The following is a 12,772-nucleotide window of genomic DNA, read 5'->3' as shown; positions in this document are numbered from 1 at the left end:
CCGTGTGCACATCATAAAGAGATGTATTATTTTTTGGTTAGTAACACGCCACTTACTACAACGTTATGTATTTTCCAGAGTTATTGTTAGCTAGGAGGAAGACATGGAGGGTTCAACGCTGACACAGAGGAGGGCTGAGTGTCAGTTGAAGGAAAGGGAGATCCAGACAGACTACATGATGGAGCTGGGAGCCAGGTTGGCTCTGGTGAAGCAGATCCAGAGGGAGCAGGAGAAGGAGATGAAGAGGATTTGGTTTGAGACGAGGAAAATGCCAATCCTGATTGAGGAGGTAACAAGACCAACTTTGACAAAGTCGACTAGAGTTCTGTTGAACAATATTGATTAAAGCAAATATATGTCAATATACGGGCAAAATGTGACATATGCCATTGAATGTAAGCTAACAGTATTTTGTCTGATAACTTTTCTTGTGTTGTATCGTGTATGTCTCTCTTTGAGTATTGTTATATACATAGTTCTCAGTTCTTATGGTTGCCTTGTCTTGAAAATAATGTCAATAACAAGACCAAGCGATCTCTCGTAGACCTTCATATCAGGATTATGTAGTTGTCCCACCTAGCTACCTTAAGTTGAATGTACTAACTGTAAGTCGTTCTGGATAAAAGCCTCTGCTAAATGTCTAAAATGTTAACTGTTCTGCTGGGTGTAGGGCATGTATTTGTACACTTAGTTGACCCGTTGGCTGGAAGACCCAGGGTTGGTACAGACTGGTGCAGAGCATCTGAGAGGACACTAGATATATACAGTGCCTTCGGGAAAGTATTCAGACACCGTTACTTTTTCCACCTTTTGTTACGTTACATCCTCATTCTAAAATGGATGAAATAAAATAACAATTCTCAGCAATCTACACTCAATACCCCATAATGACAAAGCTAATTTTTTTTAATTAAACTTAAAAACAAAAAATAACTTATTTATATAAGTATTCAGACCCATTGCTATGAGTCTCAAAATTGAGCTCAGGTGCATCCTGTTTCCATTGATTGTCCTTGAGATGTTTCTACAACTTGATTGGACAAGTGGTAAATGAAATTGATAGGACATGATTTGGAAAGGCACACACCTGTCTATATAAGGTCCCACAGTTGACAGTGCATGTCAGAGCAAATACCAAACCATGAGGAAGAAGGAATTGTCCGTAGAGTTCCAAGACAGGATTGTGTCGAGAAACAGATCTAGGGAAGCGTACCAAAACAATCTCTGCAGCAATGAAGGTCCCCAAGAACACAGCGGCCGGCCTCCATCATTCTTAAATGGAAGACGTTAGATTGATGAGCGAAAAAAATGATTTAATCAATTTTAGAATAAGGCTGTGAGGTAACAAAATGTGGAAAAAGCCAAGGGGTCTGAATACTTTCCGAAGGCACTGTATATATGATGTATAAGTATATAGTGTTCACTCATAAAGTATGTATGTACTGAAGGTGATCACTTTCATCAGGTCTGTTTCTTTTCTCCTGCAGAATGTGAGAGATGTGACCAACCGTCCACTCACTGAGTTCATGGCTCCCTGTATTGACTGCCTCCCACCACTGGCTTTCACCAATCGGAGGCCTATACCAACCATGTTGCATCCCCCCTCTCCATTGGCCATACGCGCTCAGGATGCACAGCGGTTCATTGTATTTTCCTACTTTGTCCCTGCTGAGTGCCCAGTTGCCACAGAGGCCACTGCAGATGTATCTGCTGGTAAAAGAGAGGACTTATCGACAGATACACATCTTTCCTCAATGCTTCATCGATACCTACCACACTTCTTTAACGATGACTCCATTCCACCACAGCAGACAGAGGGAACCACTGAGGTCTCAGTTGCTCCAGTGGCAATATCTAATATCAAGGAAGAGGACAGATTCTATCCTTTCTCCCTTCCACCACTGGCTCAGCGGTTCATTGGCAATTCATTCAATGTCCCGGAAACCTCCCAGCTTGCTGTTTCAGCCTTGGAGTGCCGAGTTGCCAAAGTGGCCACTGCAGGTACAGCCACTGTCAAGAGAGAGAACCGATGGGAAGCTAGAATTCTTCCTTCAGTGCAGCCTCCATGCCTGCCACCAGTCTTTGACGATGACTTCATGCCTCCAGAGCACACAGTAGAGGATGCCTATGAGGTCTCATTTGCTACAGAGGCCACTTCAGGCACAGCTACTGTTGATGGAGTGGACAGATCAGCAGCTACATGCCCTGTCCCAATGCTGCCTCCAAGTCTGCCAGGTGTCTTTGACATTGACAACAAACTGTCAGGGGCAGCAGCAGAGGGAACCAACAAGTGTCCAGTTGCCAGTGAAGCAGCCGCTTCTGTGTCTACTGTCCTCCAAGAGGAGTTTTTGACTGATGAAAGTCCTCCTGCACCCGCAGCACTGCCTCTAAGGCTGCCCTGCACCCACAACATTGACCACAAACAGCCAGAGGAGACCGTTAAGAACACCACAGAGTGCTCAGTTGACATAGAGGCATGTGCAGTTGCATCCACTGTCAAGAGAGAGGAACTGACAGGTGATAAAAGCCCTGTCCATGCACTTCCTCCAAGCCTGGCATGCATCCATGACAAGGACCACAAGCAGCCAGATCAGAAAGGGAGGGGCACTACTGTGGAGTTGGATATCTGCCCTCATGCTCACCAGCTGGTCTCTGATGTTAACTTAACTCCGGCAACCCGCAATGAAGAGCTGCCCACCCCTCTGATCTGCGTGGTCACTAAGACGCCTGTTAGAGTGGGAGCCTCCATATGCAGGTCAGAGGATGAGGAACCCAGGCCCTGCACCCTGGAAGAGGCAAAGGTAGGTGTTCTATTTTACACTACTACTTTACAGGGATGGTGGTCAGTTCCATTTCAATTCAATACGTTGAAGAGAACTGGAATTTTAGAGTACTTCCTGAATTGACCGGAATTGAAATGGAATTGACCCCAACCCTGCTGCTCTTTGCTCATAATATAAAACATCACCCCTTACTGGGGTTGGCATTTGTATTACTTTTAGTATGGACCCAGGAAGAACATCTATGGGTATTGTAAAATCTAATAGGTTGCCCCATGAGGCCATCATTGTATGTTGATTACTCAAATGTGTATTGAATGTGCCACATTGGAACAATTTTACACCTAGAGTCAATGTTTTCCTGTTAGGATTATTGCATTGGCATTGAAATTGAGAGTGAAGAGAGGAGCATCAAGGAGATGAGCCCGAAGGAGGGATTGAAGCATGAGGCAGACTGTACCCATTCCAAGTGCTCCAATGGGACGGTTTCATCAGAGAGAGCAGAGACCATCCTGGGAAGAGTGGGCTTTCTGGTCATGAACCACATGAAGAAAATCCCGTTTTTGAAGATGAAGGAAAAAGAGGAAAATAAGAAACTGAATAAGAAGTTGAAAGATGATGAGAAAGAGAGAAAGGAGATGAAAGACAAGGAGGAGGAGCAAAAAAAGAGGGAGAAGAAAGAGATGAATGAGAGAGAGAAAGAGCAGAAGAAAGTCATGAAAGCTGAGAAAAAGAGGGAGAAGTTAGAACAGAAAAAGAGAGAGAAGGAAAGCAAAGAGAAGGAAAAGGCAGAGAAAAAGAGGTTAGAGGGGCTGATGAAGATACATAATGACATGATGAAAGACAGAATTAAGAAAGAGAAGAAGTGTTCTGAGGAGCTGAAAAAGAGAGAGAAAGCTCAAGCTGAGTTCCTGGAGATGGAGCGAAAGATTCAAGTAAAAGAGGAGAAGAAGAGAGAAAAGATGAGGAAAGAGGAGAGGAAGAGACTGGAGAAGAAGACAAAGAGGAAGCCAGCTGGGGGTGGAACTGAGAGGGTGATAGAAGTGCAGGGATGGGATGAAAGCTTGAAGATGGATGAGTAGACTGGGTAATAGAGAGAGGAGGGAGGGAGGGATATGGTATTTTGCATGCAATGAAAAAACAAAGCATTAAAAAATAAATAAAGAATGTTTACTCTGTTTGATTTTTGTTAAGGCGTACTGCATAACACAGTATAATCACTAAGCACTCTTACATCTTGAAAGTATTGGATAGATGTACAGGGAGATATAGGTGTAATATGGCAAACATAGCCTATCAGAGGGAATGCTAGAGCATTCAGTGCTTATACTTATACTTATATTACCAGCGCTTATATCGTTGGGATAGATAGAGAACATTCTAAAACAAATCTCATAAGCTGTCATCCATAATCAAATGAACTTCTGTCGTCTGGGGTAATGCAGGTGTTGATGACCTCAAGAGACTACAGATAGCACAATAAAAGGCAGCAAGAATGTTTCTCCAATGTGGTTATGAGATGTCCTCCATAGAATTACATAATGCACTTGAATGAGTCTAACCTTCAATTTAGTTATAATTGTTCAAAGAAAGAAATAATTTTATTCAAAAACAGGCGTGTCACAATTATTGGCTCTCCTAGAAATTCTTATCAACAAAATATAATTGATGTATATTCTGATTAAGATTTTACTTTTTAAAATAGGTGGTCATCCAAGACTTCCTGTTTCACTGGGGTATAAATGAGGTGAGACACAGGCTAAACTCCCTTAGCCATCCATCATCATAGAAAAGGTCAAAGAACACACAAATGAAATGAGACAAAATATTGTTCAACTTCAAAAAAACAGGCAATGGCTATAAAAAAGATAGCTACACTCCTGAAAATACCCATCTCCACTATTAGGGCAATAATTAAGAAATGTAAAACAACTGGAGCTGTGATGAACCTTCCTGAAAGTGTATTTTGCCCCCACGCACAGTGAGAAGGATGGTTCAAGTGGCAACAAAAATCTCCAAGGATCACAGTTGGAGCATTGCAGAATTTGGTTACATCTTGGGGTCATCAAGGCTCCAAAACTACAATTAGACGCCACCTCCATGCCAACAAGTTATTTGGAAGGGTTGCCAGAAGAAAGCCTCTGCTGTCACCAAACCACAAACGTAAGCAGCTGGAGTTTGCTAAATGTCATTGGAACTATGATTGGAATCAGGTTCTATGATCTGATGAGACTAAAATATAGATTTTTGGCAACAAACACCAGAGGTGGGTTTGGCGTAAAAAGTGTCATGGCCATGCAGAAAATAACCTAATCCACACTCTTTTACTTCCAAATGCCATGGGAACCTTGTTAGGTTATATGGCATCATGGACTCCATCAAGTACCAGGAGATTTTAGGTCAAAACTTGTGCCAGGAGGCTAAAACTGGGTCGTTGTTGAATCTTCCAGCTGGACAACGATCCAAAGAATACCTCCATATCCACACGAAAATGGTTCACTGACCATAGAATCAAGCTTTTGCAATGGCCATCCCAGTCCCCTGACATAAACCCCATTGAAAAACTGTGGGGTGAGCTGAAGAGGAGAGTCCACAAGCAAGGACCAAGGACTCTGAAGGATCTGGAGAGTGTTTGTATTGAGGAATGGTCTCAAATCCCTTCCCTTCCTATGTGTTCTCCCACCTCATCAAACATTATAGGAGATGACTCAGAGCTGTTATCTTGGCAAAGGGAGGGTGCACAAAGTACTAAATGCAGGGGTGACAATTATTGTGAATAAAATAATTATTTCTTGATGACGATTATTTTTTTCTTTGAATAATTTTAACTCAGTTAAAGGTTAGATTCATATGATACTTTGAGTGTAAAATCAAGCTGATAAACAACAACAACATTTTTTTCACAGCCTTTTTGTTCATATTATAGACATATATTTATAAGGTGCCGATAATTCAAGAGGGCACTGTATGAGTTCCTATTTCTACAGTTGATCATACTTTCTTAAAATGATGTATTAGTCTAGGAAATCCCAGACCTAGGGCAATGGAACATTGTTAACATTGTGGGAGGTAGGCAACCCAATCTTGCTGCCTAGGGACATTCATTTATTATCAAATTCAGAAAATAAACTGCTGATAAAATAAAAGCTTGCCTTTGTTATGATTTGTTTTGTTATACCCAGATATCATTCATAGACCAGTGGCCATTGAAATGTTATATAATAAATCAAAATATTATTCTAAAGTTTTAGGAGAGTTTTTATCAGATATAAGCTTTTATTGTGAAGGTTCAAAACCGGAAATAACATTTTTGTGTTGCACCTCCTCAGAACTGTGTTTTCAGCAAAACGGTCCTGACCTCCCACTCGTTCTTACATACAAGGTTCCTAACTATCTGTCCTTGATGTAAACAATTGATTGACCAACAATCTTGACGTTGTAGCTTCATCTGCCTTTGCACTTTGTGACAGATAGCTATATTTGCGACATTATACGACATGAATAGAGACACAACGTTCCCAGATTGGTTGGTAGCAGACGTTATACAAAGTAATGTTAGCTAGCTATAGCCACATCTTGTATTTTTCAGTGGTTGACGTGTAAAGTTAGTAGCTAACTAGTTAGCTAATAATAGCCCAGGTCATAACAAGTCTGATCTAAAGTTGCAGTGCTGTTGCGTTCAAGGAAGACGTCGTCCATCTAATGACAATGGTGCACATTCTAAGAAGCTAAGAAAAGCACAAACGCGACTGAACTACAGTGACCGGTACAGTATGTTAACGAAAGTGGGTTAACAAGGGGAAGCATGGCATTGTTGCATGGCACTAGCTTACTGTGTGTGTGTGTGTGTTTAAACCATTAGATTGTGGTTAGATTTACACAATTAGATTGTGTAGTTATATGATTGGTTTTAGTTCTGCAGGAATACTTTGTCAAACTTAAATTAAAGTCAGTGCATGTAAAACATCCAAATAATACACTTAGCAATTTAACTAGTATCCCTCCCCATCCACTCTAGGCATCCGCTCTCTCCCCAGCCATGGCTGGTCTCCTCCACAGAAGGTTGCGTCTGAGGACTGCTCTCAGGTGGCTGAGTCCCCTCAGCACTGCCTCACCTCCAGCCCTGGTCAGAACTTTACCCCCAGGCTTCAGCAGCGGCCTGCTCCAGACACCCAGGCCCGGGTCTTGTGGCGTCCACTGTCGGGAGCTCCATGCTGGGGGAGAGAGACCCACCCCGTCCCCCGCAGCTGCCCCAGAGAGGAGGCCTTTCTCCAGGGTAACTCCAGAGGACTTGGCCTTCTTCAGTAAGATAATACCAGGCAGGACCATCACTGACCCAGATATACTGGAGACGAGTAATGTGGACTGGCTCAAGTCCGTGAGAGGTGAGAAAGAAAGAAAGAAAGGGAGGGAGTGAGTGAAACAAATAGTACAAACAAATATGAAAATGTATGCACTCATTACTGTATGTCGCTGTGGATAAGAGTGTCTGCTAAATAACTAAAGTGTAGAAAGATAGGTCAGAGGAGGGAGATTGTGGAGGAAAGAGCTTGCTATCTTTGTCTCCTCTATAGGGTTGTTAGGAACTGTTTATGTACTTCTTATTGTTGTATTGAGTTGATGTGTTGATCTCCTCTCTCTGTCTGTGCCGGTTTCAGTGAGGTTCTGCTGAGGCCCCAGACTACAGAGGACGTTTCTCAGATCCTTGGGTATTATTCTCCAGTCTTCTAGTGTATGAAGCCAGGTTTCCTCTACTGTTGTAGTGTTACATGACTGGTAGCAGGCAGTGTACCTGTGTTCTAATGTTGCGTTGTGTTTCTCCTGTAGGTACTGTAACAGTCGTAACCTGGCAGTGAGTCCTCAGGGTGGTAACACAGGGCTGGTGGGAGGCAGTGTTCCTGTCTATGATGAGATCATCCTCTCTACCGCTCTCATGAACATCGTCCTCAACTTCGACTCTGTCTCCGGTCAGTATCGTCTATAACTCTAGGGTTTCTGTCAGTATTCATTGGTCAGTTACGTCAAATTTCCTGTTCCAATTCTCAAAGTTTTGCCCTAGTGTTTACAGTCCAATCCAGTTGAGTCTCTCTCTCTCTCTCTCTCTCTCTCTCTCTCTCTCTCTCTCTCTCTCTCTCTCTCTCTCTCTCTCTCTTTTCCTCTCTTTTCCTCTCTCTCTCTCTCTCTCTCTCTCCTCTCTCTCTCTCTCTCTCTCTCTCTCCTCTTCTCTCTCTCTCTTCCTCTCTCTCTCTCTCTCTCTCTCTCTCCTCTCTCTTTTCCTCTCTCTCTCTCTCTCTCTTCTCTCTCTCTCTTTTCCTCTCTCTTCTCTCTCTCTCTTTTCCTCTCTCTCTCTCTCTCTCTCTCTCTCTCTCTTTTCCTCTCCCGCTAGGTATTCTGTCGTGCCTCTCCTGCCTGGTATTCTGTCGTGCCTCTCCCGCTAGGTATTCTGTCGTGCCTCTCCCGCTTGGTATTCTGTCGTGCCAAACAGGTTGTGTGTTTGAGAGCCTGTCTCTTTTCCTAGAGGACAGGGACTACATCATGCCTCTGGACCTGGGGGCAAAGGGAAGCTGCCATATAGGAGGCAACGTAGCCACTAACGCTGGAGGGCTGAGGCTGATATGCTATGGATCCCTACAAGGGACAGTATTAGGACTAGAGGTGGTCAGTAGGGGAGGGGGGGAGATGGGGGCTATGCCTGTTGAAATTCAACTAACTATAAAGGACAGCACCAATACTCTGTGTGTGTATTTGTGTCTAGGTGCTAGCAGACGGAAGGGTCCTGGACTACCTAGCCACCCTGAGGAAGGACAACACAGGATATGACCTCAAACAGCTGTTCATCGGGTCAGAGGGCACGCTGGGGGTCATATCCGCGGTAACCATCCTGTGTCCACGGAAACCTAAAGCCGTCAACGTGGCCTTCCTGGGTAGGTGTTACCTGATCTCATGACCCCTCCTGACCTTGTAACTGGTGATCATCTGATGTCACATATGCATCCTCCTTTTGACTTATTTATATTTTTACACACTCTCACGCTGTCTAATATATGATGCATGTGATGTGTTTCTTCTGTGAGATGATTGTCATGACAATTTATTGTGATGATATGGTTGTGTGTGTGTCCAGGCTGGGAGAGTTTTGAGCAGCTGCTGCAGACCTTCCAGCGTTGTAGAGGCATGCTGGGAGAGACACTCTCTGTCCAGGAACTTAAAGGCTGAGAGGATATGAGACTACTGAACACACACCTCAAACTGGCTAACCCCATCACAGGTACACACACACACACACATATATTTTGTAATGCTTTTGAACTGAACGTTCTAGTAATTGTTAGTTTGACTAATTCTAACTCTGATTGGTTCAAAGCCACTTATCTATTTCCTGCTTTGTTCTGCAGATTGTCCGTTCTACATCGTCATAGAAACGTCCGGCTCTAACCCCACCCACGATGAGGAGAAGTTGCACCAGTTTCTGGAGGAGGCCATGACATCATCCCAGGTTATCGACGGGACCGTAGCAATGGAGGAGGCCAAAATCAAGGTGACTTTCATTTATGGATATGTTGATATCAAACTGACAAATAGAAGAGAATCATTAAAAAGAATGATAAAACATTGGAGGATGCAAGACATGTTGCCTCATTCAGTTTTCTGTGTGTGTGTGTTCCTGTGTGTGTTTAGGCTCTCTGGTCATTGCGCGAGCGGGTAACAGAGGCTTTAACTCATGATGGTTTCACATATAAATACGACATCTCACTTCCTGTGGAACGGATCTACCAGCTGTTCACAGATATGAGAGAACACCTGAGAGACAGGGCCAAGAGTGTGGTGGGATACGGACACGTTGGTAAGACTATCTGTGTGTGTGTGTGTGTGTGTGTGTGTGTGTGTGTGTGACTGTCTAACCATGTGTGTGTGACTCTCTAACCATGTGTGTGTGACTGTCTAACCGTGTGTGTGTGTATGCCTGACTCTGCGTGTGTCCTCTCCTCCCACCAGGTGATGGTAACCTCCACCTGAACATCACCTCTCCTACCAAAGACCCTGTCCTCCTGGCTTCCATCGAACCCTTTGTCTATGAGTGGACGGTCCGTTTCCAGGGCAGCATCAGCGCAGAGCACGGCCTGGGCCTGAAGAAGAGGAACTATATTTACTACAGTAAAGCCAGCCTGGCTGTCGCTCTGATGGGGAAAATTAAGACCATGTTAGACCCCAAAGGCATTCTCCCATATAAGACCCTGCCGGACGACCTGCAATGACCATATTGCTCCTTACCTGATTAACTTAATTCACCCTAACACCTGACCTGACCTTGACTCAAGTCTCGTAAGACACTACCAGATGACTTTTCACCCTGCACGACCGTACCCGATGAACTCAATTAACCCTGACCCAAACCCCCCTCCAGACTCCTGACCACCTCCACTCCAGACTCCAGGGCCCAGGTTCGCAAAACCTTCTTACGAAGAAATGTCTTACTTGTTTTGCATAAGAAGTGTTTTGTGAGTCTGGGCCCAGGACTCTGGTAGGGTGTTATTGTTGTGTAAAGGTACTGTAATGCTTGTCTAGGCTAGGATTCAATCTGATCGCGCTTTGTCGGCAGTGCACGTTTAAAGGCAATATTTACGAGTTCAGAGACCACATTCACAGTATACCCTGCATATGTCTGCTCAATCGGAAATTACCTTTAAGTGGTGCATTGTCCAAATCCGCGATGGGATTGAATCCCGGCCCTAGTGAATTACCTCTGATACTCAACTCTAACCTGCACTGATGAGGCCCCAGTAGACCTGTCTGATTAGGGGGCTAACCGTGGCCATAGTTCTCTCATAGTACAAGTGTCTGATCAACTTCTAATGTAAGCATAATCTGTATCATCTGTGTAAATTCATTGTAAATAGAGCTGATTATATTTTTTTTACCTAATCAATTTGTTATTTACCACCAGAATTGAAGACAGCAGATGGTGTTTGGTAACAGTGCAGATATTGTTTTATTACATGTAAAAAAACAAATGTACAGCAACAAAATAAGCTCATTTTGTGAATGAATACGGAATCTCTAAAACTAGATGTACGGTTGGTTCTTTTTATGTCAATAATTGTGCATGCTCATTTCCCAAAAGGGACCCATAGATGCCCAATTCCAAACTGACCCCTAACCCCTACACTATATACTGGTGTAGGTCTGAAAGGATTGCAGCGGTATAAACAATATGGTGGTAGCTCCACCTTGCTCTCTGATGTTAAGAGCTCAGTGGAGTTTTTCTTTTTCGATCTTGTTCTGAGGGGAGAATAAATGTGATTGGTTGGATGTAGGCAGAGTTTGCAGCAACAGGTGAATGTCAAATAAAGAAAGGCTTGTTAGGTGGTAAAACATGTTTTATTTAACCTTTATTTAAAAGGGCGGCAGGTAGCTTAGTGGTTAGAGCGTTGATCTTCCACACTACGGAATTAATCCAGCCCTTATTCGGAGGGCAGCTAACAAATGTGATTGGTTACGTTAAAGCAATATGAATGGGGTTAGAAAACTGGAAGGTTGCTAGGTCGAATCCCTGAGCTGACAAGGTACAAATCTGTTGTCTGCCCCTGAACAAGGCAGTTAACCCACTGTTCCTAGGCCGTCATTGTAAATAACAATTTGTTCTTAACTGACTTGCCTAGTTAATTAAAGGTTAAATAAAACATTTAAAAAAAATGTAACTAGGCAACTCAGTTAAGAACAAATTCTTATTTACAATGACGGCCCACCCGGCCGGTCTGTGGTGACGCCTCTAGCACTGAGATGCCGTGCGGTAGAGGGTGTACAAAATTAGTTTCGACACACAAGGTCACTAGTTCGAATCCCAGTGTGGTTTCAGTTCTCTAACCCAACATATGTAACCAATCACATTCCCAAATCTACTGTCATTCTGACAGACTGACTGAACAGCGTTAAATATGTGCGGTAAAAAGACTGGTGCCTCCCACCTAGTGGCGCAATGGACTAGGTACAGGGAACAGAAGGTCAGAAATTCTGATCTTGTTGATGCCCTGATGTTCAAATCTCTGTGTGGATGTTTTCTAACCCCATTCATATTTATTGCTTTAACGTAACCAATCACATTTGTTAGCTGCCCTCCGAATAAGGGCTGGGTTAATTCCGTATTGTGGAAGATCTGCGTTCAAATTTAAAGGTAATTTCCGATTGAGCCGACATATGCAGCGTTTACCGCATTGTCTTACTTCGGATAGGGAGACGATTCGGCACGCACTGATATTGGTTGAGGGACGAGCGTCGCCGAGGAGGGACATCATCTGACGTGAGACAATGGCGTTTACAGTGAATACAGTCTCCGAGAACTCAGGAACGTTGCCTTTAAATTTCAATCGAGCTATAACATGGATCTTCCTCGATACGGATCTAATCCAGCCCCTAGAAATACACCAATCTGCCCTTAAAACACATTTTCTCTCTTGACCTCCTTGAGTAGGTAGAAGTTGCCTGATACAGGGTCTGATATGTCATCCCCGTAGTGGTTAAGGTTAGGATGTGGGTAGTATGGTAATCTGATTATAGATCTGTGGTTAGGGGAAACTTCTACCCGGAACCTTAATTGAGCGACACCTGGTTATCTTCAGTACCAGTGTGAAAACAGATCACCTTACAGCTCTGAGTCTTATCGGGGAATCAACTTTAAAAACCTTGCTACTAGTACAACCCTATTACAAAGATATGTATTTTCCAGACACTGTTCCTTACAAATTTAAGGTCAGGATTCAATCCAATCAAAGCAGTTACACCTCCGACCCCCAAAACAAGCAATGTGTTTTTCAGCTAACCAGGCTACTGCGGATCGGATTTAATCCTGGCCTTTTCCTGTAAAACATTCTCTCAAAAGGAACAAGTCTGTTTCCTATGCATTGGTGATCCTGTCCACTAATCCCGATCAAGTAAGGTCCTGGGGTGAGCAGAATCATTAGGTGCACGTGATTAAACTTGCCTGACACTCCGGC

General features: G+C 43.6%; 1 protein-coding gene and 1 pseudogene across 1 annotated transcript; both read left to right on the top strand.

Moving 5' to 3' along the window:
• The first annotated feature begins 40 nt into the window (after positions 1-40).
• Positions 41-6,853, top strand: LOC115195141 (uncharacterized). Its single transcript, XM_029754947.1, has 3 exons — positions 41-289; positions 1,488-2,801; positions 6,818-6,853. Exons 1-3 carry the CDS (start codon positions 104-106, stop codon positions 6,851-6,853), a joined length of 1,536 nt encoding a protein of 511 aa, XP_029610807.1. The 5' UTR covers positions 41-103.
• Positions 6,130-11,153, top strand: LOC115196186 (D-2-hydroxyglutarate dehydrogenase, mitochondrial-like; annotated as a pseudogene).
• The last annotated feature ends 1,619 nt before the right edge of the window (positions 11,154-12,772 follow it).

The sequence above is a fragment of the Salmo trutta genome, chromosome 6, assembly GCF_901001165.1.
Source record: "Salmo trutta chromosome 6, fSalTru1.1, whole genome shotgun sequence".
In the NCBI taxonomy this organism is placed as follows: domain Eukaryota; kingdom Metazoa; phylum Chordata; class Actinopteri; order Salmoniformes; family Salmonidae; genus Salmo; species Salmo trutta.
Note: the sequence above shows the minus strand (reverse complement) of the source record. Positions and strands in the feature narration are given on the sequence as shown.

Excerpts from the sequence above, each read along its gene's own strand:
- LOC115195141 (XM_029754947.1), top strand. The coding sequence starts at position 104 with ATGGAGGGTTCAACGCTGACACAGAGGAGGGCTGAGTGTCAGTTGAAG. Across the intron at positions 290-1,487 it reads TGCCAATCCTGATTGAGGAG|AATGTGAGAGATGTGACCAA; the intron begins GTAACAAGACCA and ends TTTCTCCTGCAG. Across the intron at positions 2,802-6,817 it reads GCACCCTGGAAGAGGCAAAG|CCATGGCTGGTCTCCTCCAC; the intron begins GTAGGTGTTCTA and ends CTCTCTCCCCAG.